We start from the raw sequence: 25,440 nt of genomic DNA, 5'->3' as shown, positions 1-25,440 counted from the left end.
AAAAGCCCATCCCAAACTAAATGAACTGTGTCAGGATCCTCATGCAAGACAAAGGTTTGTAGTAGTTCCTTTCCTGCAAAGCCGCATTGCATATTCCAAGTGGTCAGCATCTGCTGCACATGGGATGTCAAACCCAATGGGGCTGTGGGAACCCTTCTGTTGCAAGCCAGGGTGAAGTGGGTGGACACTGCACTGCACACATGGAGAGCCTGTGCCCCAGGTTGTTCCCTTTGTTAGGCTTTGTAGGACAGCTCAAGTCTGTCTCAAGCAGTCTGGAGACTCTGAGCTCCTCAGCATCTGCTTCAGCATCTCATGTTCTGGTTTTACAGCTTCAGGTTTCATGAAAGAAATGGCTGCAAGTGCTGCAGAGTGAGGCTGCAGGAATCAGGTGTGTGTGCCTCTGGAAGGGCTTCATTGCATGCATTCGTTACATCTGATTGCACTTCAAATGGAAGTAAGACCAGTTTTATTACACAGAACTTAAGGAAATACACAATCATGCATTCGAATAGGAAGAGTGGGACATAACTGCACTTGTAGGTTTGGAATTGGTTTACCATAAAGACCAGGCACCATACATTGGTCAATATCTTTAACTGTTTTCATCTCTGGCTTCCACCAATTTTTCCACATGGCTATTTCCATGTGAACTCCTGGTCTCATTGAGAAATGAGAATTTCTTATTAACATCTCGCCTAAAACTCCCTTTAAACGTTAAAACTGTTCCTCCTGGTCCTGTCACTATCAGACAACGTAAAAAGTCAGTCCTACTCCTGTTTATAAACTGTCTTTAGGTACCGGAAGGCTGCACCACGATCTCCCTGGAGCCTTCTCTTCCCCAGGCTGAAAAACTCAGTCCCCTCAAACCTTCTTCTTAAGAAAAGTGCCCCAGCCCTTTGATCATCTTTGTGGTCCTTCTTTGGACCCGCTTCAGCAGCTCTGTGTCTTTCTTGTGCTGCGGGCTACAGACCTGGACACAGTACTCAGAATGGAGCTTCAGAAGGTCAGAGCAGAGGGGGGATAATCCCCTCCCTCTGCCTGATGGCCACCCTTCTTCCGATGCAGCACGGGTTACTGTTGGCCTTCCACACTGCAAGCTTGCACTGCTGGCTTGTGTTAAGTTTTTCATCAGCCAGAACATGCCAAGTCCCTTTTGGCAGGACTACTCTCAATGAATTCTTCATCCACTCTGTGGAACAATCCGGGGTGGCCCCAGCCCAGGTGTAATATCTTGCACTTAGCCTTATAGAAACACATTAGGTCCACTTGGGCCCACCTTTTGAGCTTCTTCAGATCCCTTGGAATGGCATCCCTTGCTGCTGTCAATACCAACTCAGTTTGGTGTTATCCGCAAACTTGCTGAGGGGGCACTCCATCCCATGGTCTGCATCACTGATAAAGACGACGCTGATAAAGGTAGAGCCGTCCCTTCCCTGGGTCGTGGCAGGAGCCCAGGAATTTATGCCCCAGGATGCTCCCAGTGGAGGCCACAGATGCCCCATCCCGGGCCACACATCCCACCACACCACACGCTGTCATTGGCTACGCCTTCATCCACGTATACATCCGCAGCCCCTGAGCAGACCCCGAGCCTTCAGCTTACTCTCTGCGTCCCGCTTTTCCCCAGCGGCGGGGCACTCCCTATCCCCGGAGGCGCCGTCTTCCCGTTCCCCCCGGGCACTGGGGCTGCCTTGGGGCGGTGCTGGGCGCTGACAGCGCGGCACGCAGCAGCCGGAGGCGGTGTGTACTGCCTGTTAACCCGCTTCCTTCCTCAGCGGCCGGGCTGGAAGTTTAAAAAAAAAATAAATAAGAGAGAAAAAAAAACTTGTAGGGTCATTGGGAGGGGAAAAAAATTCCTCGTCATGTCTGTGGCGTCTGCGAAAACGTCCCGAGAAGGAAGAGGAGGATCCGCTGAGCTGCGGGCGGAGGGGCGGGCGGGGAGGAGGGCTGAGGGGAGCCGGGCTGCGGGGTGCAGCCCCCCCCCCCGCCCGGCTCGCCGCCCGCCCGCGGGGCCGAGCCCTCCCGCAGCGGGAGGGGAGGGGGGGAGCAGAAGGGGCCGGGCCGCCCCGCTCCCCCGCCCCGGGGGGTGCGCCGGGTGGCACCCCCCGTCCTCCTCCTCCTCCTCCTCCTCCTCCTCTTCCTCCTCCTCCCCTTAACTCGGCGGCGGCGGGCGGGGCGCTTCGCTTCGCCCTCCGCCGGCGGCGGGATGGCCTCGGCCGTGTTCGAGGGCACTTCGCTGGTGAACATGTACGTGCGGGGCTGCTGGGTGAACGGCATCCGGCGACTCATCATCAGCCGGCGGGGCGACGAGGAGGAGTTCTACGAGATCCGCACCGAGTGGTCGGACCGCAACATCCTCTACCTGCACCGCAGCTATTCCGACCTGGGCCGCCTCTTCAAGCGCCTCCTCGACTCTTTCCCCGAGGATCGGCCCGAGCTCTCCCGCTCCCCTTTGCTCCAAGGTCCGGGAACGGCTTCGACTCTCCCCGCTGCCAACCCCGGGCGGGGCGGGCGGGTGTCCCCGGGGCGGGCAGGGGGCGAGCGGCGGGACGGGACGGGACGGGGCGCGACGGGGTCGGAAACTCCTCCCGGGCCGTTGGTTCCCATTGCGCCGTTTCTATTATTATGATGGATTCTGCGGGCGTTAGTTCCCTGCCCCTCTGTGCCTCCGGGATGGGCCCGTGCGGGCTGCGGGAGAAGGGCTGAGGCGGGCAGCCTCCGCTTGTTGTTTGCCACGGGGACTGGGAAAAAAAAAAAAAAAAAAGAAAGAAAGAAAAAAGAGGCTGCGTCGCTTGGCAGTGGTGGGAGCGAGTGTGGAGCGAGCGCAATTCCTCGCATAACTTTGTGCGAAGCCAGGATTGCAGAGCAGTCAGCGCCGCGCTCCTTCTCCCTTTTGGTTTCCGAAGGAGGTGACGCAGCCCGGGGGTGCGAACCGCGCTCGGGAGGGTTGGGGAGCCATCCGCCGCTCTGGGGCCGCTGTTAATGCGTTTGACGTTTGGGGAGTGTTTTCGATGACAACGCTGCGCTTTGCTCTGAATTATTACAAGCGTGTCGGGCGGCGCGGAGCATCTATCTTGATGTTCCAGTCTCCCCAGCTGTCCGGGTAGTTCGGTTGAACGGGAGCGGGAAGAAGCCGGTATCCGATGTTCGATTTCTTCGTACATTTCGAGGTGGAGAAGCCCTCCACCGAGTCTCGCCCTTCGCCGTCCGGGGGCTGCGGCACCCCGCGCATCGGGGATTGAATGGGGCAGAGCGGACCCCGCTCCGTGCCGGGTTCCGGCGCATCCCGAGGCGGCGACATCGCCCCGGCGGCGCTGCGGTGCCGGCTGCCCTCTGCAGGCGGCCGGGGCTGGGGGCGGCGGAGCGGGGTTCGGTCCCCGCTGTTCCCCTGCCGAAGCAGCCCGTAGCCCTTTTCGCCGCTCTTAAGTGGTTCCAAACTTTGCTTTTGCAAATGATGAACAAGGAAGCATCTTCGATTCCTCCCTAAGACTCGGAGCTGGCAACCTTCACCCACCTTTCCCTAGGGAGCAGGCCCCGGTAGGATCTGCAGTGAGCAAAGCCAGGATTTGAAAAATGGGAAGCTAATAGAAGCAGATGGTAATCTATTCAGCCTGGAGAGGAGGTGGGGGTTCACTCTGCAGCAGAGTCAGAGTACAGTCAGGAGTGGCTTCTCAGCAGTCGCCGCATGCTTCACTATTTCAGTAATACTCCTTGAAATGAAGCTGTTCCTGTGCTGAAGAAAATGATTTTGCTGAGTGTTCTTGTGTTCTAAAGTGACTGCCCACAGCCTGTGTAACTGCATGATGCTGGGACACAGAATCACAGAACCACGGAATCACTGAGGTTGGAAAAGGCCTCTAAGATCATCCAGTCCACCTGTCTACCTGCCACCATTATTGCTCACTAACCCATGTCCCAAAGTACTGCATCTACTCTTTTCTTAAAGACTTCCAGGGACAGTGACTCCACCACCTCCCTGAGCAGCCTATTTCCAGTGCCTCACCACTTTTTCTGAGAAAGATTCCTAATATTGAACCCAAATAAGAGTCCCATATGGCTAAGCACTGCTGATGTTAGTGATGCCTGGCTGTGAGCACACACTGCATGATGCACAGGTGGCCCTTAGAAAACCTCAGGGGTATGCATGGGTTCTTCATGTCCTCTTTGAAGGCAGAGGTCCTGCAGTATATTTAACCAGTATATATAATTCATATATAAATATATTTATATTTATATTTATAAATATATCAGTATATTTAAGCTCAGTATATTTAACCCAGCAAAAGCACCTGGTGAAAGCACAGTCTTGTGTGTGAGCATTCAGTCATGTACATCTGTGTGTTTCATATATACATCTTATGCATGCATACATCATGTATATGCATAAGAAATGTGTTTATGTGTGTGTTTATCTTTCTGAAGGAATCTGAATGTCAGCTGTGCCTTTTATCTGGAGGAAGTGGTAAAATGTTGCAAACCAAATTTGCACTGAGTTGAAGGAGTCCAATACTCCTACAGGCTTACTTAAGGAGCATTAAAAGAGCCAGAATTATCCTACAGCTGGGTCAGGCCACAGTATGCTGCATGTGAGGGATAAGAGGAGTGCAAGGCTGAGCTTTTTCACCTTTCTAACTTCTTTACAAAGAAAGATGATTATGTTTTAAATGTAAGCAGTGTCAGCAGGAACCAGTTGTTACCACTGTGCCCTCCCTCTTCAGTTCCTTGGATGTGTGGGTGCTTGCAGAGGAGGGAATGGGAGGTATGACATTCCGCACCCTCTGTTGCCTTATCTGTCCTTTAGTCGGAGGGAAGAGGAGGCTGTGGGGGTTGTGACACACCTTTAAGAACAGACAACACCATGTGGCAAAGTGCAATCCACGCATGCATCTGGAGCGTGTTGTGATGCTGAGGGCCAACTCGAGGCATCCTATCGGGGAGCCAGTAAACAGGCCCTAGTAAGTGCCTACCTGCAGTGTGACTGAGGGTGATTCACTGCTGGTATCTGATTTGTGTCTGAAATGTGCCCTTCCCTTCCTCCAGGCAAGTGCACAAAAGAAGATCACAGAAAAACATGGACTGGTTTACTCTTAATGCCGCTGGTCCGTCTGTTTCTGTATGCAGAGTGAACTGCTTTTGTATTTAAATTTCTTTATGAGGAAGACAGCCCTGTGGACTTGGAAAGCTGAGTCAAAATCAAAGATTTTGCAGTAGTTAAAACAGACCCAATAGATCCAATAGGTGCTGGAAGTGAAGTTTTAGTCTGGGAAATAGCTCTTCATTTCTAACCTTCTGTTTTCTCTAAATATTACTTCTGAGGATTCTTGGAGAAGGTTTATCCTAAAGCCCGATGGAGCTTCAGTGCAGTCATACATCTGGCCCCAACCTCAGCGCAGGAATAGAATTCAGAATCACAGAATATCCCAAGTTGGAAGAGGCCTGTAAGGATCATCAAGTCCAAGTCCTGACAATGCCAGACCTTTCGGTTCTCTTCTCTCCTGATCGTTGCCACCAGGGTTTCTCTCCCCAGAGCTTTTCTCTTATCGTCTGCAATGCTGGCTTGCAACCTTTGTCCAACCGTAAAATCTGATCAGCTGCAGAGTAGCCTTGCTATGGAAGCTCTGTGTGCAGCATGCTCATAGCACAGAGCAACTCCCTCCAATCCTGCAGCAGCCCCTGGGCAGCCCTTCCTGGTGGCTGATGCTGAGCTCAGTCTCTTTTCTGCACCACCAGGAAGCCATGCGCCAGGAAGTGCTTGGGAAATCCTGCAGGGCTGCAGCCTAAAGGCCTTGTGTCTGAGAACATAATGTTTTCCTGTACGTTTTGCTGTGACTGTTGTATTCATAGCTTACTGTCTTCTATATGCTGCATTATGCTGTTGTTGTTTACAGGGCCATCTGGGAGCATGATTTATGCAGAGAGGGAACTCCACAGAAGCAGCATAGTGGTTTCCACAGACAGCAGCTGTTTGGGTGCTGTGACAATGCAGATAAATACACTGCATCTATTGTGCTCTTCCCATTGTTGACATTGTCAACAGTTCATTAGTGAGGCTTGCTCGCAGAGTCTGTCTGGCAGACAAAGGATGCTGCTCTCGGTTATCAGACTCTAGCAGTGCTGTGAGACTGAAATTGAGTTTGGGGCTTCTGGGGTTGGTTTTTTTATTAGCTGAATTTCATGGTTCATCGGTAATGATGGAGATAAACGAAGCTTGCCGCGTTATAAAGCTGTGCACAAGTTGCCTTTTTGTGGTGGGCTGAGGCAATATGTGTATGGGGGGATTTTAGTGGGGAGGAATGGAAATGAGGTTGTTTTCTGATGACAGGTCTCACCTGATAAGAAACCAGCGCTGAAAGTGGCTGTAGGAGCTTGCATTTTTCATTAGGCATTGACTGCTTAGTTCAATTTTATCTTGTGCTTCTTTGACATCTCGTTTCTTATGGCTCATCAGGCATCAAGGCGAGAGCTGTGTGGGGAAGGGCTATACGCTGAGATCTGTCACTGGGAGGTGCCGTTTCCCCATCTCTAATAACTCTGCATGGAAAGCCCAGCAGCTGGAGGCCTGGGCTGTTCAGCTTTAACTGAGGAGTGCGCCAGGGCCCTCAGATGACCACAGCCACAGCTCCAGCTCTGGGTGATGTCACTGGGACAGTTTGAGCTGTACATTGTGCCATCCATGTTTTTACATCTGCTCTGTGTGCTCTGTCAAGGAAGCAGTAGCTTGTGCTAGAGCTAAGAGCATTCAGGGTTGTGAAAGTTCTCTGCCTTTCTGTGTCTAACAGATTGATTTCAGTATCTTCAAACTCCAGACATCCATCCTCCTGCATGCCTCCTTTCAGCTCCATCGTATACTGCTCTCCAAGTATTGCCACCAAGACGTACCACGTCTGTGATACTGTATTAATAGCACACCCTTTGTAACAGCTCTAGGGACTGCAGTGGCTTGTCATATGCATGAGGTGGATGGATTTTCTTGTGTGGGAAGGGGCAAATGCATCTTCCCCAAGTGAGGAGTGCAGTAGAATTAAGGAAGAGGCATCAGCATGGAGCTACAAGTTCTGTCTGACAAAACCACAGCCACAGCTCTGGGATCTTATTCCACGTGATGAGATTCAGATGCCCTGGAAGACAGTATAAATCACCCACAGAGAAGAGAAAAGTGGTATCCTGGTCTCTTGTAATTGGAGCTCCGGTATCCCTCATTGCCTCTAATTATCTGCCCTTCTCTGGATCTTATCACATCTTTGGACTGAATGGATTCCTGTGGTGTAATTTCTGCAGAGTAACTGAAGAAATGCTGTATGAAGCAATCTTTCCCATCTTGTTTTCTTCTGCTGCATTTTTTTTAATTTATTTTTTTGAGCTCTGAATATCCCTTTGTCCTTCTAGCAGCATTTATATATCCAGAAGTCAACTGAACATGGCTCTCGGTAGCTTGCTCTGACCCTCCTCTGAATGGAGAACTGCACTAGCTGATGGCTTGAAGTCCCTTCCATTGTACATCATTTTGTGTTAGCATGTATGTCCTCATGGCTGGGGCTTTCCTGCTCTGTCCTCATCCTGGGACATGGCTCTATTTGCATATACATGAGCGTTTGAACATATCTGAGGGAAAGAAGAAGTAATGAGGGTAAAAGGTAAAAAAGATTGAGCACTGTTGTATTAGTGAATACTGCGAGTGGGGAAAATAGGTATATCTCCTGTTAAAGCCATACAGTTTGGTCAGGAAAGAGACCAGAGTAGCAGTCATCTGTTCAAGACAGCTTAGGTGTCTTCCTTAAAGATCTGTAATCTGTAATTGCCACTCATGGACTTGTGTGAAGAGATAAGGATGGGCTCAAGATAAGAATCTATAGGCCATAAATCTTCATTGCAGTGGAGATTTAGCAAAACGCACTGAGATCTCTGCATGTATTTATCTGCTATTTCTTTTTTCACTTTGATATCTACTTTGCCGTCTTCCTCATGGGGGCTGGGGAGAAGATTAGGCAAGAAGAGCTCAATGCGATGTTTTAATATTAAGTGCATATCGTAATACATGGTATTAATAGCATCACTGTTCCATCTTGCACATGCCTTCAAAAGTACGTTTTGACTTCTGTTCTTGCTTAGTCACCTATACTTGCTGAAGTTTTTAGCAGGCCGTGATGGTGGTAAGTGGATGGTTGCACCAGGTGATCTTAGAGGTCTTTTCCAACCTTATAATGATTCGATGGTTCTATGATTCTATAACTAATTTGGAGAAAGCCAGAGGTCTCTTGGATATTCTTTGTTCTTCTCCTGACCAAAAGTCTCAAGGGGAATCCTTCAGACTGGAGAAACAGGCTTTGCCCACAGTTTGAGGTCATGCAGTTTGTACATAGCAACACCTCTCCAGAAAAACAAATGATTTTGAGTCATCACCAAGGAGTGATTTGTGAGACATACTTGATTTAGGAATGGATTCATTCTTCCTTGGAAGGCCCTAAAGGGCTCCTGAGACAAGTTGCTCATCGAGGGCATCAGCCATCAGGCCTACATCACAGTCTCATTACAAGCTGTGTGGTGTGTTAGAAGTGGTTGTCAGCATGTCATTAGCTGCAGACTTGGTGGCTCATAGGGCAGCAGTAGGATAGGCTGTCAAGGCTGGATGCTGACATCACTAACTGGCTCCCAGGTCATGCTCCTCATCTGCTGAGCTCGTTTCCTGCTTCTCAGCTCTGGGCCTCTCTCCCACACCATGATGGAGCGTGCCAGGGACACAGCTGCTTGCCTGATCTGCAAGGCTCCTGCAGCTGCTCTGGCACCAGGGTCCCAGAGCAGGAAAGATGCTGCAGGCCCATGCTGCTGTTTGTGCTGTGTTTTTTCACAGCTGTGTTGCTATGTGTGAAGTTACTATGTCTGCATGGTCTCAAATTGTGGGCAAATCCTGTTCATCCAGTCTTAAGGACTCTGCTAAGGGCTCTTGGTCAGGAATGGGGCAGAGAAGTTGTCAAAGGGAGCGCCTCCTTCACTAACATTAGGTTGCTGGTTGCAGGAGCTGTGTACACAGCACAACACTGCTGAAAACAAATGTCCCAGGTACAGGCAAGTGCCACTCTTGGTCACACGATGTGCCTGTATTGTCCCTCCCTTGACCCAGTATACGGGCTCCCTTGTGTGCAGGGTGAAAAAAATCCTAGGGATTTCTCATATTTGGCAGACAGCTTTGTAGTAAAATAAATAAAGAAAATAGAGCCAGCGTGGCTCCTGTTTACCTCAAGCCCTATAAACACAGGTGTTTATAGTATTTAAATCACTTGAAATGATAGTTAATTGTCTAAGCGCAGTACGGGTAACAAGACAGAGAGCAAAGTTTTCCTGGGAGGAGTTTGCACATGTTTTCAATTAGCAGTCAGGCAGCAGTCAGGGCAGAGGGAAAAGCATGAGAACAGCATTTCATCATGACCTCACTGAGAGATTTCCCAGCTTTGAGCATAGCTCCGTGGCATACTGAACAAGTGGAAGAAAGCACAACTGGTTCCAGGCTACTGACTGCTTTATTAGCATCTTCTCTTTTATTTTAGGGTGAGCTGCCTGAAGAAAGGCACTCAGAAAGATGGAAATTAAGGCACACACTTCTGCTCTGTAGGCAAAGACAGAAACAGAGGCTTCGGGATGCTCTGTGGCTGCCATACAGGTCATAGAATCACAGAATATCCTGAGTTGGAAGAGACCCATAAGGATCAGCGAGTCCAACTCTTGGCTTCGCAAAGCACCACCTAACATTCAAACCATATGTCTTAGTGCATTGTCTTAATGCTCCTTGAACTCCAGCAGTTTACTTCCATGGGGAAGGCTGTTTCAGGGCCTGACCCTCCCCTGATGGAGCCCCATGCCATTCCCTTGAGTTCTGTCACTGTCAGCAGAGAGCAGAGATCAGCACTGCCCATCCAGCCCTCTCACAAGGAGTTGTAGACTGCCATACCTGGCCAGTGTATGAGCAGCAAGCCCAGCATGCACACCTTAGGACACCGTGGCACGTTTGTGTTCTGGGTTGTGACAGCAAGCAGTCAGGAGGGCTGGAAAGAAGCGAGGAGAGGAACTGGGCTCCACTCCTCCCAGTGCTTGTGCATGCAGCATCTGGCTGAGGGCAGTGCAGATACTGGGCTGTAAGCAGTTCCTTGTGTTGTGGGATCGCAGCCCACGATGAGTTGAAAACCTCTGGCACATCTGCTAACTCTTAAAAACAGAGCCTTTTAGACTGACGATAAATGAGAGCCTTACGATCTCTGCAGCTCTTGCAGAAGAAATTACAGGGCTCAGCATATATATAGGCAGACAAGTGGTTTCTGTATGTTTGGGCTGCCACAGAGGAAGACTGTTCCCCAGCAAGCGCAGTTCCCTGCAGCTGACCACTATGGGTCAGCAGCTTTGTACCCCAGAGCTGCACATCCACAGCCATTCAGAACATATATAGGTATCTGTCCCTGCAGATGTATCATCTGCTCTCCCTCCTACGCTGTCCGCCTTCTGGTTTTGATGTCAGTAAAAGCTTCAGTAGGAAACAGTGGTTACTGTGTTAGATGTTAGAACATTCCATACCAGTTTCCCGGTGGGTTTGTATGCCGGGTGCCTCTCCAGCAGCCCAAGTGAGAAGTACGTGGGGCTGGATTTCCTAGTGAAGGCAGAGAGCTGTGAAGCCTTCCCCCAGGGTGAGCTGTGGAGGTGCTGTGGGCTGTGGGCCAGCCTGGCTTCTCTCGCTGGAACTTAGCAAGGCTGCACAGAGCTGCAGATGCCTCTCTTTATTACTGATGAGAGAAAATCCCAACTGCTTGGCTGCTTTTCCTCAGAGTACACAGCACACTGTTGTTGGTGAGGTGGATATTTTTCCTTTCCATCACATGTGGGATGGGTTCATATATGCAGATGGGGCAACGTGGAGCCACCCAGGCCTGCACGCACCCAGCAGTTAGGAAGATGAAGTGTGCTGATCTGCAGGTCCAGGCTGAGGCATCAAGTACAACCCAGCAAACACACAGTCTGTGGACCCATGCAGATGAGTTAATTTGTATTTACAGCCTTTCAGAGTGTCTCCATGCAAAGCTACTTGGCTGTGGTGTACACCAGCCGGATCAGGATACGCTGCTGCTGTGCTTCTAGGCCTGTCTTTACTCTCAGAGCAGAGAGCACGCTGTGGTGGCAGTGAAGCTGACATAAAGGAAAAAATGCAAAATGAGGGATGTCGAGCAATAGAAAGGCTTATTATTTTGTGTGACAACCATCAAGTAAGCCTGGCTGCTCCCGAGACAATTTTGTTTTATTCGGAGCTGTAATTTGAGGAGAGCTGGCAGCTCCAAAGTCATGCTTTTGTCTGGAAAATTTGTATGTGGTCACATCACACCGGTAACACGACATGGGCTGATGCAGGCAGAAACATCCTTTGAACATTGGCCCCAGACTGTGCGGGTTTGACAGCTCTTTCCGTACCTTCATCTTTTAAATAGGAATGGTTGTGCACATGGGAGACTGCACTTAGACAAGTTTAGCACTTACAGTTTTAGTACATTGAGGTGGCTTCTCGCAGACTGCTTTGCAGATGCCTGCTTTTGGCTTGGTTTTTTTTCATTCTTCTTAAAAAAGCAAATTTGTTGACGTTAGTAGTCTCTTTGCTATTTCAGTTCACGTGTGTATCTTTTGCGTGGGAAAAGCTCCATTCAGGTAGGGGCAAATCAATGGTTGTGTTAGAAGCGCAGTTGCAACACCAGAAATAAAGAGGCTATTAGAGAGATATCAGATATTGGGATTTGCTTCACCTCGTGTTTCCTGCACGTGTGTATAATCTGTGCTGGATTTCCCTGGCCCTGCTAGGAAAGAGGGAAGATATGGGCACCCTACAGAGCATACATGTGGAATATAGTACTACACTTGAACATCACCCTATCTAGCAATTCAAAATTAGAAGTGTTGTTATGCATCGGTCTGGACAAATTTCCGTGTCGGTCTTTTCTGTAGCTCTGTGATAATTCTGTTATTTAAAATAAACACACAAAAATCCAAGCAGTGGTTTTGCACTTGAAGAACGTGGTACTGAGAAATCTTCTGTGGACTTATCATTGGGGAGAAATACATGTCTGCTCTCGAGGCCTTTCGTTTAGTTTGTGTTTTGTCTTTTCCTCTGATCTGTGGGTTGTGTTTTTTGGCTTTCTTAGGTTTTCTTCTGCTTTTTATTGACAGAAAAAGGATGAATCATAGTTCTGGGAAGCAGAAAACAGCATTTTGATTATCATTGCTGGCAATGCTGTGTAGCAAAACTGGGTAAGGGTGTAGGTGGTTCTACTTCTGCTTGTCTTGCAAGCTCCTAAATGTGATTGTAAACAGCTGAACTTGTGTTGGGTCTGAGACTGTGTAACTACATCCACCTTTGTTAGGGTAAACATTTTATCATCAATGTGGGTTAGAGTCTTATTTCTGGAAGGCATAATATTTGAGTTCTTTCTGCATCTTCTCGAACTGCTGTTTCTGGCTGCTGAAGTGTGTGTACACGTGAAAATGTGTATGAAGCCTATGCCCATGATCTGTTTACTTTGTTTCTAGGGCTCATCACAATAAAAGAAGCCCATGATATAGAAGCCAGACTTAATGAAGTGGAAAAGCTTCTGAAGACTATAATAAATATGCCATGGAAGGTGAGTTAGCCAAGTTCCACACTTAGGCCAGCTTGACTCTGCCTTGATGATGACACACACTTGCATGCAGATTAGAAAGGGATGGTCTGTGCCAAAACGTTAAAGAAGCAACAATCCAGTGTGTATCTTGGAGAAGTGCTGTGTGCCAGAACCATGTAATGATGTCTCCAGGCAGATACCTGTAATAAGCCTTTCTGTTGTACTAGGAAAGGGTGGAAAGGGAGAGAAGAAACAAAACAAAGTGTTGGCAATAAAAGTGAATGTCTCTTTCTTTTTCTCTAAGTATTCAAGATCCGAAGTAGTCCTCACATTCTTTGAGAGATCTCCTTTGGACCAAGTTCTGAAGAATGACAATGTCCATAAAATTCAGCCGAGCTTTCAAAGTCCAGTTAAAATATCAGGTAAGAGTTGTTTGCTTCCAGCAGTCATCTCGAGAAGTAAAGAATGAAAATTATACTTTATTTGTTGTTTTCTTTGTTCTTTCTCCAAGCAGCTAGCAAAAGCAGCAGTGAGAATATTAAATAGGATTAAGGAAGAAGGAAGGAGTAGCACCGCACCTTGAACACAGTGTGTGCAATTCTGGTCTCTCTACCTCAGGTGGAAAATAGATCTTAAAACACACAAATAAAGCGTAGGGATTAAAGTCACTGAACAGCTTCTCCAAGAAAAAGGTCAAAGAACTACACTGCAACTTTGAAAAGAGATAACAGTAGGATTATGATGGAAGCCTACAAAACTGTGAATGGGAGGAGGTTTGATTATCTTGTACTTTTCACCAAACAAGAACATCAGTTATCCAGTAACGGTGGCAGATAATGGGCTCTAAACAAACAAAATAAAGGTTAAATATTCTGCTGTTTCCATCCTGAGCTTGGCTAGGGAGTGAAATCACTGTCATAGGATATCATGGAACTGAAAGTATAAATGACTCCAAAGGAACCAAACAAGCAAATGGAGGAAGAGTACGTTGAGACCTGTCACAGATGGAGACAATAGCGAGTTTTTAAACCACAGTCTGCTGGAAGGTAAACTGGAGGGCAGCTTCATTCTATGCTTGCCCATCCTTTCAGCCCACCCCCACAGAATCTGCTACTGTCTGTTGTTAAAAGGTGTACGGACATTTGCTGTGTATGGATTTGTATTTCTCTATTGAAAGGTTTCCTGTGAGCTTAGTGGGAGCTGCAGATTGCTCCTTAGGAGCTTGCAGTCTATCCAGTGAGGTGGCAGTTTTAGTATCGCCAAAAGGGCTTATTTTGTTGAGTGAAATAGGAGTAAAATACTGCATAGTTCTCGGAGGTGTGTTGTAGGCATTAGCGAGGTGCATAAGATCGTTAGTATGAAATACATCGGCTTTCATAGGTACTGACAGTACTTATGGTTAATGACTAGGCAGCATGTCAACATGCTAAAGATGTAGACAGTGCGTGTCTTAAGGATTGCTCTCATAAACAGGGTAGACTTCTATTTTGGTTTCTGGTCCTGAGCTCTGGTACTAAGCAAATTAGTCATGGATTAAATATTCTTTTAATTAAATGGTAAATTGCTTAGGAGCCCACCAATAACTGTTTTGAGATGTACGCCTAACACAGTGCCTAAGCAAAAAATGTGGTCTTGCCAGCCAGTCTGGTGCCTTCTCATAGAGCCTCTGAGCACAGGCTGCAGTGCAGCACAGAATGGTGTTCATCAAGCAGAGCCCTAGGGGCCATACTGCAAAGGGGATGATGCAGGTCTGGCTCCTTGAGCCTGAGAGGTGGGAGCCAACAAGCGTGTTTAATGTTCTAGTTGTGAGTAGGGAGCTTTGGATGATGTCTGGAGTTGATGTAGAAATCGAAGGTGAAGTTTCTCATGTGTGTGTTTCCTGACATTAGTCATCCTCCAAAGGCTGGATGTGGTTTGCATGCTTTGCTTCTGAGCACCCAGAAGTGTTTTCAGTACTGAACCCTGAGAACACATTCACTGTTTTCTGTCTGAAATATGTTGCTGCCTTGTGAGAGCAAGGGCTGCAAAGTGAGTCCTTGCCCCTTCTTGTTATGAAATGAGGGATCCAACAGTACATAGGTGACTCTGAAAGTAGTGTCTCCTATGTATTTCAGTGGAAATTACAAGAGATGCAAAGAGCACAATAATACAGTTTGATAGAGCAAATTTTCATCTACAAAACACTATTTTTCAACATAGTCACTCCTATATTAGCTCTGCATTTACACCAGCAATGAACAAGAGCCTGCATGCTGCACTTGTAAACATCTGCAGAAGTGACCCACTGTCACCACTGCTGAAATGTACCACCCACCACCGCACTGTGCTCATGTCCCCTGGTTGCTCTCCACAAACGTTCATCCAGCATCGATGGATGTCAGTGTGTGGTGGATACAGCAAAGAGAAGAGGATCAAGAGACATCTAAATTCACAGTGAGGGTGTCTGACTGAAAGGCAGAGGCTAGCAGTAAAGGGAAGCCTCCTGCCAGCCTGCAGGTAGAAGAGCTGGGGAAAACATGTTAGTAGAACATGTTTTGTTTTAAAGTGAACTAAATTGATTTTAGTAGCTGAGTCATACCTACTTAATTGGAGGGAGAACGGAGGAAGACTTACGCAGCTATTTAGAAGCACCATGTGGTGGTCTGTTTCATCATTTAACTGCTTGCTGAAAACACATTGATGCTTGCCTCACTGAGTATTGCACACTGGGAGTGGTTTTGGAGACTGTCAGTGTTGTCAGTAGATGGCAGTAAATGTTAACAAAGCAGTTTGCACTGCAATAAAATACTGTAACTTTAGGTCATGGCAAGGACAGTAGGAAAAACTGTGGTTTTCTTGTTGGTCATACTGCAGCTTTCTGCATGGCTTGCAGGCTCAGAAAACCAGACACACAAATTATGTGTTCTGTGAATAAACAAACTGCCCATTGCATGGTCCTGTATGGAGTGATGAGTGATGGGGAGGAGAGGAAGCCCCTCCTCTTTGATGAATATTGAATTTGAATGTATGGTATAAATTGTATTCTGCAGCACAATGCTGGCTCCATATGAGTCATGGCTGAAGTGTGATTCTGCTGGTTTTCTATGTCTTTACCACCCCCAAACATATTCTGATGAAGCAGGTTGCAACACAGTACAGACTGACTTTCTTCGGATAAATATGGAAGTGAGTTCTGGCTTGGCCATACAGTAATATGCAAATGTACATTTAAAAGTTACCTCCTTCCTCTCTCCACTCTGCTTTCCCACTCATTAGAGAAGTACCTTCCTGCTGTGCTGGCACTAGCATTGCCTGACGTTGTATGATTAGAAAAAGTCCTTGTGATTTGCCTAGTTCACTTTTCTGTATAATACCAACATGGTTAAACTTCTCATTCACAAGAAATATCTCTTTCCCTGGTAGTGAGTAAGCGGAATTACGTATAAGTTTAGCTGTTCTGGACTGGAGACTTCTTACACAATGACAAACAAGTAGAACTGAGAGCAGCATAGAAAACAGTATTGTTTTACATAACTTAATGATGTTTATTAATTTGGATTGTAAATTTTTATTTCCTTTCTCCTGTTGTGGGCTTTATATATATATATATATATACATATATATATATTTCTTGCTTAACTTGTGTAAGCCTTGGAAATCTGTCCAGGAAAAACACAATTATGAGAAATGGTAGAATGCAACTATACAGATGGGCTCCCTTCCTGCTAAAAGTGATGCTTATTTTGCCACTGGCATTAGTGGGACTGAAACCAGGCCTTGCTTTAGATGCTCAGTATCAGGAATTGATGATGTGAATAAGATTGCTTAAGCACTGTCAGTCTGTAGGTGTACGAAGCTGTGAAACAAACTTATTTTCTGCTTTCCTGTACAGCTGTTGAATGCTACATGCACATCCCTTTTCACAATCATATCAGCTACGTTTAATGTGCAGTTATTTCCATCTTTCTGTTTATTGGACTCTCATCTTGTTTTTCCTTCTTTTTATGACAGAAATCATGCGATCAAATGGATTTTGTTTAGCAAACACTGAAACGATAGTCATCGATCACAGTATACCCAATGGAAAAGAGAAGCACCTGGATGTGGATTCAGCAGAACACTTGTAAGTGTGGTTCATCCACGAGTAATGTTGTCAGGCTTCAGATCAACAGTCACTTCTTGGTTGTTTTTTATTTCCATAGAAAGATGCTACTCTCTGTGTAGGAGCAAGACTGGTGCAGTTGTCATTCTAACTGGTTAAAAAGTACTAGGCCTGATGGCTAAGGCTTCACAACTCCTTCCATTAAAATGGATAAAATGGCTCTCTGGAAATTGGCTAACTTAGGGATCCTGTCAGGTGAGAACGGAGGAGCTTTTTCTTTCTCTCGTGGCTCTGAAGAGATCTGACTTGATCCCAAATGTGGAAACAGGAGAATCCTCACAGACAGGCTAGACTAAATATTGATTAGGGATCCAAAGCACCATTCTGTGAGGAGGGAAATACACCCCTGAACTTTATCGAAGGACGCTGGGAAGCTGCTCAGGTGCTGCTACGCTCTTTGAGTTGCTGAAACATGTATTTCATTAAGGAGAAAAGATGTTAGATTAGCCTTATTTGTAAATTCTGCCTGCTAATGCATGTAGATATTTTGGGGTCAGAGAACAGTAACCAGAAAGGCTTTCATTTAGGACTTAAATCAGTGCTGTATTGACAGATGGGTACTGATAGAAGTCAGCTCCTGTTGATTTCAGTCATGGAAAGTGATCAGTGTTTTAGTGAGTTTCAAGTAATTAAGCATTTAAATATTTTTAATGAGAAACACTGACCTGTATTTTCATTAGAGTAATCAAAATGATGGAAACAGAGCGCTAAAAGCCTTATGGAGGCTTTATCTTTGAATTCATCTTGCCATGTTTGAAATGTGATCATTGTCAGTCTGCAGTAGGGTTTAGAGCTTGACAAGACTTTGTCAAAGTCTTGAATGTATCTGGCTCCACTGTGATTTCTCTAAGTCTTTCTGCTAATTTTTATAAGGAGGAGTGTTTAACGCGTACTGGTTTGAACTTACTGACAGCAGTTGAATTCATAAGCTTATATTAATGAGGCTGAAATGATGCACTGGACATAATTCAATGAGGCTAAAGTCAGGACACTAAAGTTGATAGTTCATAGTAGATCATGTTTTAGTATCGAGAGTGATAAATGGTCTCCCTGGTCTAGTGGGAAGTGTCCCCGCCTACACAAGGGGGTTGGATCTAGATGATCTTAAAGGTCCCTTCCAACCCAAGCCACTCTATGATTCTGTGAAATTATTAGAGCAGATTATCAAAGAAGGCCTTTTCCTGCCTCATTATTTCAAAAGGTTTTGATTGAAAAGAATGCTTTGGCCCAAGGAAAACTGACTGGTCTGGAATCTAAAACTTCTGTCACCTAGTTGTCATCCCAGTGTTTGTCCTACACAGAAAATCAGAAAATAATAAGGCAGGAAAATACTAATATGATAAAAACTGAGTGGTAGGTGTGGTTTCCCAGAAACTGTGGTGGAAGAAATGAATCCAAAATAACAGCTTAGCTTTGTGCATCTGTATTTTAACTCCCATGAAGGAAGTTAAATTGGGTGCAGATGAGGTAATAAATTTTAAATGTCTGTTGTATATGGTGACCTAAACCTGCCCTTCTGTAGCTGTGTTTTGTATCTGGGAGGTAGTGGCCTGGAAGTAACGACACTCATTTAGAGAAGCTATCTTGTAAAGACTGAATTATTTTTAAATACAAAAGTGCTCTATATTGTAAAGTGTAGACTAGTAGCCTGGAAGGGAAGTTTTTAAACCTTCCAAACCCCTAAGCAGTTCCTTTTTGTTTTCTGTAAATTTGGATTTACGGAATTCATGTTTTCTATTCTGAAATTAGACTTCATTCCTTCTGGACTTGTCTGTCCTCAAATGGGGAGCTTTTCCTTTCAGTAAAAAACCCTATGGATTTTGGTTGCTGATATACTTATATCAGACATTTTGCAAAGCAAACTTATTTTTTTGGATAGAAGCACCCAGTAGCATTCATTTGCCAAGGCCTTGCTATGCTGGTCAGCTGTTGGATTGCTTGCTGGGTTAGCTACTGAGTGGCCCATCACCTGGGAAATCTGAAACTTCTGGCCAAAGAAACTCTCGTGTCTTCACAAATTGGAGTTGCTTACTCTGTTGTTGCTTCTTGCTTCCTTTATTTTCTCTAATTTTAGTTGGCAGAATACCACGCTGTTGCAAAATGTGGTAGACCCAGTTTGCTTGGCCTCCGTGTGGCGAAAGCAACTCTTATTTATATGCTCCTTTCAGTACTCTGCAGTGCTTCTCAAAGCAAAGGTGGTAAATAAATGCATCCAAACTCTTCGGTTTTATTACATAGAAGTTCCTTCCTCTGCTGGGGCTGTTTGCACTTCTGCCTTTTCAGCCAGCAGTGGGCAGCAGAGGCTTTGGAACTGGACATGCCGCCTTTTTGGCAGACTTGTTCTGGTAACAGGCATGTATTTTCAGGACAGTGCTGGTGCTGGTGCAAGCATCTTGTTATCCACAGGAGAAACTTTCATGTGTGGCAGTGCAAAAGCAGCATGGAGCTGGTTAAGTTAGATGCAGAAGGTTTTCAGGAAAACAAAATCCTATGCTTGACAAGAAAGGGAAATGCTACTCCTATGCTTTTTATCCTTAAATGGAAGGAATAAGGAGTTCTTTTCAGGTAGTGTTTGCACACAGTGTGTTGAGAGTTCTGTACATTTTATTTTGGGGAAAGACCTGTTGGTAGCTTGATGTGTTACACAGCTGCTAGTTGTAACTCTGATTTACTGTGTTTGGTTTCTTTGAAGCACTGCAGAGCACGGCTTTGCAGACTCCCGTGCCTGCACTTTCTTTCCAGCAGCAAGGAATGCTTTCTACCTTCCCACAGCGTGTGAATGCTTTGTACCTCACGTGCTGCTTGTAATACCTTATCAGAGAGACTGAAGTACCACAAAATATGTGGCCGTCCAGGTGCAATAGTCTCATTTTCTGTAATTGGCAAGAGAAAGAAAGCTGAGTCCAAATAGCTTTCTTGCTTCCTTTTCTGGTATTGTCATTCTGTCTGCCTCACTGGTGTTTCATAACCTGTTGTTTCTGGGCCTCTAGTGGTCTGAAAGGCAGCACAACATCAGCTGGGAGGTAATTGCCAGAAACTAAGTCAAATCCCTTCTGCACATGTTCCCACGCGTGCAGGCAAGCAAACAACTTGAAGGGAGCAGGAGAATGAAGGCAATAAACATTTGAAGCTCAGCTGACAATGAGTTTTTCTGTGGTTGTAAGTTAAGACCGTAGCAACAGTGCTGCAGGAGAAAATCCATGAGTTTCTGTTCAAAAAGTTGTGGTCCTCATAGTTTAGGATTGAGAAGAACCAGGCAGGAGTGTGGAAAAGAGACAGAGCCATCTGTGTCCTTCCATTCTAGGATGTTATATCTGATATCCAATAAGCTGTGATGCCTTCCAAGAAACTGAGTTTTGAGAAGGGTGGGAGTGGGAGATGTTACCTGTTTCATTGTCCTACCAGTCTTTTTTGATCTTCTGAAGTGCTTGATTCTTAGGGCTCTCTCAGATGAAGTTAGGAGGATGTCGCAGTTGCATTATTTAACTCCAGGAGTCCAACTGCCATAGAGAGGGCAGCGAGACTCTGTAGGAGGGATGCTGTAGTCACTGTTTCCTATTTGTCTCAAACATTTGGCTTTATACAAAGACAAATACAGGGAGGAGACTCTCGCCCTTTCACTTCATAGGTACAAGTTCAATCTGCATACAAAGGCAGTTTCCGTTCCGTCCTTTGTGGGAACGGAGGCATTTCATGTCACTGCCAAATGCCGTGAGAACAAAATGGAAGAATGTGGACCTCAGCTTCGTGACTCACTTTTCCAGAGCTCACTTGCTGCTTCCTTCCTTAACACTAGTAGCTTTGAAAGTCAGGGAGGACAAGATGACTTGTGTGCACGCACCATAGCTCTCACTATCCTATGGTTGATTCATAAACGTGGCTGTGTCAAGGAGAAGGTGGATGGGATATGTTCTGAGTAGTTTCTGTGCAGTTCTTCTAGACTTGGAAAGCTCTAATTCCAGAGATACCCAGCATTGCCTAATAGAGGCTGTGTCCCAGGAAATTATTCATTTGTTAGCAGGACAAAAGCCCTAAGGGTTGAAAATGAATTTATCATGTTTTTGAACCAGGTCAGTTTCAACTGATTGTAGTAACTAGATGTCATGAGATGTAAAGTTCAGGTACTGGAATGACAAGTCAGCGTCATACTTGAGAGAAGTCATAAGAAGCCCCTTTCAGTGCGGACTGCCATCTAAAGAGACTGAGAATTTGCTGTCCTAACATGCTGTGTATTTGCGTTTTGGAACAGTTGTAAAAGGGAATAACTGTCTTGTTTAACTGAAAGCAAAATCCTTTACCCATTCATCTCCACGGGTTACAAAGAAGGTTTTCTGTTTATTTAAGGATGTGGAGGGCAATGTTTTTCACTCATCTCTCAACCCTCTTGAGTGCTGAATTTTGGTTTACGTAAGTGACAGGAGATGTAATTTCTGATCTCTCAGCATTAGGAGAATGAAGAATTAGAAGAATTAGGCTGATGTCGCAGAAACTGTAATTTCCCTATTCACAGTTGATCTTCATGGACTTTGATTGAGAACTTCTTGTATATGTTTTAATTTCAAGCTGCCAGGAGAGGGAGTGAGACGCTGATGATTACAAAAAAAAAGAATTGGGACTGTAAATCTTTGCCTTGTCAACTGAACTTCGCAAAGCTCAAGCTGTAAACCAGCATTAGAAGTACTACTACTGCACCACCACTCTGCTGTAAAACAAGTCCATGTGTTACATTTACTCTGAAACTTAACCTGAGATACTGGTAGAGATATTCTTGGCTACAGCTCTTCTTTCAAATGACCCCCTCGGAAACGTCTTTTCTCAAAAGTCTCTGGAGATCAGTCTCCAGATATCCTAGCCTTCTTCTCTCCCAGTACTTTTCTTCCAATTCCATCTGCATTGAATTTGTAAAATTCATATATATATATTTATTTCTCTCTCATCAATATTAATGACTTTTTGCATCAAAAGAGGGGTGGCCAACAGGGCAAGGGAGATGATCATTCCCCTCTGCTCTGCCCTTGCATCCAGGCCTGGGATCCCCAGCACATGAAAGATGTGGAGCTGTTAGAGTAGGTCCAGAGGAGAGTCAAGATGATCAGAGGGCTGGAGTACCTCTTCTATGAAGACAGGCTGAATGAACTGGGCTTCTTTAGTCTGTAGAAGAGAAAGCTCAGGAGATACCTCATTGCAGCCTTCCAGTACTTGAGGGGAGCTTATGAATAGGAGGAAGGCTGACTTTTTATGTATTCTGAGAATGGTAGGACGAGGGGGAATGGTTTTAAGGGGGACTGGTTTTAAACTAAAAGAGAGAAGATCAGATGTTAACAGGAAATTCTTTACTCAGAGAATGGTAAGGCAGTGGCACAGTTGCCCAGAGAAGCTGTGGATTACTCATCCCTGGAGGTGTTCGAGGCCACATTGGATAGGGCCCTGAGCAGCCTGAGCTGGTGGGTGGCAGCCCTGGCCCTGAAACTAGACAGTCTTTAAGATCCTTCCAATCTAAGCCATTCTGTGATTCTATGACTTAATGCCTTTTTTGTTTGTTTGTTTTGTTTTAATTTCTCCTTAGGTTTGAAAGTGTGAGTGACTTTACCTCAGAACTAGAAGACAGTGATGACCCAACAGCTTATGTCACCAATTTGACATACTACCACCTGGTCCCATTTGAGACTGATATTCTGGACTGAGACTGTTCAATGCCACAGTCAGCCAGCATCCAGCCAACCTCTTCATCCATAAGCTCTGCTATCTCCAGCATTGCATCTCAGTGATTAAGGCTGTGCAGGCAAGACCAACAGCTGAGAAGCTGCAGCAAGTACACCACAAAGCTGGCTTTGCACTCTGGCCTTCTGTTGTGTCTTGCAGAGATGTCTTGTAAGGAGGTAACTGCTTCACTGTGAACAACAATCTCATTTTCCATGAAAGCAAGGCAGCAGAGGCCTCCTGGGACTTGAGGAAATCTCTGCAGTGTCTGTGGTAACTGCAGCTCTGATACAGCCACTAGAACTCGTGCTGTGGTCTGCTGTCATGCTTCTTAGCTTGCAGTGCAAGTTGAGACTTCCTCTTTTAGGATACCACCAGAAACTTCCCCTGATGTCCTGCCCACACTTTTTATGCTGTGTAAGTGAGAAAGCAAGCAAACCAGCTGAATTTTGTCGGTTCCCTCTGCAGTTGCTTAACGGATGCCTTGCAGGTCACTTTTTGCTCAGCTGTCGGATGACTGGTGCCTTACAAGGGATGTCAGTAACACCATTGAGTGCCTCAAGGATACAGAACACGAGCTGACTGCTTTACTTCTTTTGATCATGGGTTTTTATATAACCACCAATGGGATGGCTACTCTTTCCCTCTTTCCACAAGTACTAAAGCAGACAGCAGCTGGCATTGCAATGGACTACACACGATGTTTAGGTACCTGAATGATGTCAGAGATCTGGAAAGCTGATGGGAAAGCTGAGCTGCACTGCTAAGGGCGGTCAAGGCTACGACAGGCACTTGGATATGAGTTTTGTCACGTGGACCAGAAAATGTGAATGGTGCTTACAGTTGTTTACATCAGAGAGATAGTTCCCTATGCATGTTTCTCCCCAGAGGATGGGGAGGAAGCCAATGAGATTTATTTCATGTTTGGACTGAAAAAGAACAATAAGCTACAGCATGCCTACAATGGTAGGAAAAACACCCACTCCCAGGCCAGCCTGACTCAAAGAGTCTTACTGGCTTTCTGAGATACACCTGAAGGGCTGGGTGCAGGCTTTGTTGTCATGTGAATGCATTGGTGATGGTGGGAGCACGAGCAGGATTGGAACCTGCAGCCTCTTGACTACTGAGTAGTGCAAGGTTAAAATCTCTTTGGGGTCTCTCTCTTGCGGAGTGCTATGGACTCCCAGCTCTCACGGTGAGAGCTCAGCACTCAGTGTCGTGGCCTGTCGTTGAGCTTTTTGTGATCTAGTTGCAAACACGAAATTGAAGGGATTGAAACGTGAAAGAGGACATTGTGAACGTATTTCCTTGCAGTGGGGCTTACGTTGTCCTGAAGAAGTTGGTACAACTCCCTTCCTTTGCAGACTTCTCATTTCTATCTGTAGAATAACAGTCAAACAGCATTTGCTAATGTAAATAATAAATTATTTAGAATCCTAATTCTTTTACACAGTATGTTTTTAAAATATATTTTAAATGAAATAAAATACAACTCACCTTCAGTACGCTTTTTGCAGCTTAAGATGGTGGCTTCTTTCTTTTTCCATCTCTGAAGATTCTTCCACAGTCGTGCCAAACCCTCCTTCTGTTTCCAATAGTTTTGAACAAATGCTGAGTTTACACAACTTCTCCTGTGCTGCATGTGTTGCCTATACTGCCGATACATTACATACTCATGTGAAACCTCTTAGCCTCACTGTTGGTCTTGTGTATAGGCGTATGTGTTTTAATACCACTAAGTTCAGTGGAGGAATTCTGCACTTTTACAACCTTAAGTGAAAACAAGTCTGGCATATATGCCTTTTGAAGATCATGCAGATCTTTGTACATTAAACTTCTGAAATAGAAGGAGATATGTCCATACGTAAAAAGCAAAGCTTTCTGAACAGATTCTTGAGCTTGAGATGTGGTGGTGGTTTTGTTTGTTTGTTTGTCTTTAATTTTGTTAGTTATAATTCTTCAATTCTTTAGTGATTGAAGTTAACCACGGTGGGTTAGTATCTTCTAGTAAATAAATGTGTTGGATTGAGGGTTCAAATATTTGATATCAGTGCCTGGTCCTACTGTCAGCACACCGTGTTGCTTTTGGTGAATCTACTTGGTCTACTCATGTCTTTCCTAGAGTTATGTTTTCTATAGCGCCAAAGAGTCATTGGTTTTTTTCGTGCTGTTGTCCCCTGGTTCGTTTGAACGTTCTTAAGAATTTTTAACCCCATTATAACTACTTACCTTTTTCAAAGCACTTTTAAGATCTATCATTTAAAAACAAAAGAGAAACACTGCTATATTTTGAAAGGTAAAACCACATTCCTCCTTTAAAACAGCTGCATGCATATTGAAATCTTCATGGAAGGAAGAGTGTAATGCGAAGGAACTTACCTACAAACAGAAGTTGCACCATTTCACTTGGATTTTTCAAAAGCCATTTTTATCAAGTAGTTTCGAGTGGTGTTGCTGTGTAACTTATTTGACTTCACTAAAATCCATTTATTTGATAAATCAAAAGAATGTAAATGACTCTCTCTATTGCTTTGTGTACAGAATCAATTTAAAATTACCTTTGGTTTAATCGCTGCAGCTTTCTCCTGTGGACCAGGTCTCTACAACCAGGAGAAGTTCAGAGTATGAATTATGCATGTGGTGGGTTCATACATTCAAAATAGATCTGTGGTGAAGCAGTCTTTGAGGAATGAAAAGAAGCTTGCCTTTTACAACTCAAGATGCAGATTATGTGTGCACAAGGTTTTGGTAAATGATGACTAAGACAATACTTAGAATCATAGAAGAGTTGATTCTACTGGAAGGGACCCACAAGGAACATTAAGTCCAACTGCTGGCTCTGAACTGCACCACCCAACATTCAAACCCTATGAGAGCGCTGTCCAAACACTCCTTGAACTCTGGCACTTGGGGCCCTGCCCACTGCACTGGGCAGTCTGTTCCATGCCCAACACCCACTGGTGAAGAACCATTTCC

At 45.4% G+C, this 25,440-nt stretch overlaps 1 protein-coding gene across 1 annotated transcript; it reads left to right on the top strand.

Annotated features, from left to right (window-relative positions):
* The first annotated feature begins 2,082 nt into the window (after window positions 1-2,082).
* Window positions 2,083-23,984, top strand: PXDC1 (PX domain containing 1). The gene is made up of 5 exons (XM_072327731.1): window positions 2,083-2,462; window positions 12,553-12,644; window positions 12,928-13,045; window positions 16,614-16,725; window positions 22,331-23,984. Exons 1-5 carry the CDS (start codon window positions 2,207-2,209, stop codon window positions 22,446-22,448), a joined length of 696 nt encoding a protein of 231 aa, XP_072183832.1. The 5' UTR covers window positions 2,083-2,206; the 3' UTR covers window positions 22,449-23,984.
* The last annotated feature ends 1,456 nt before the right edge of the window (window positions 23,985-25,440 follow it).

Source organism: Excalfactoria chinensis, chromosome 2 (assembly GCF_039878825.1).
Source record: "Excalfactoria chinensis isolate bCotChi1 chromosome 2, bCotChi1.hap2, whole genome shotgun sequence".
NCBI lineage: Eukaryota > Metazoa > Chordata > Aves > Galliformes > Phasianidae > Excalfactoria > Excalfactoria chinensis.
This window is presented reverse-complemented; position numbering and strand designations above follow the sequence as displayed.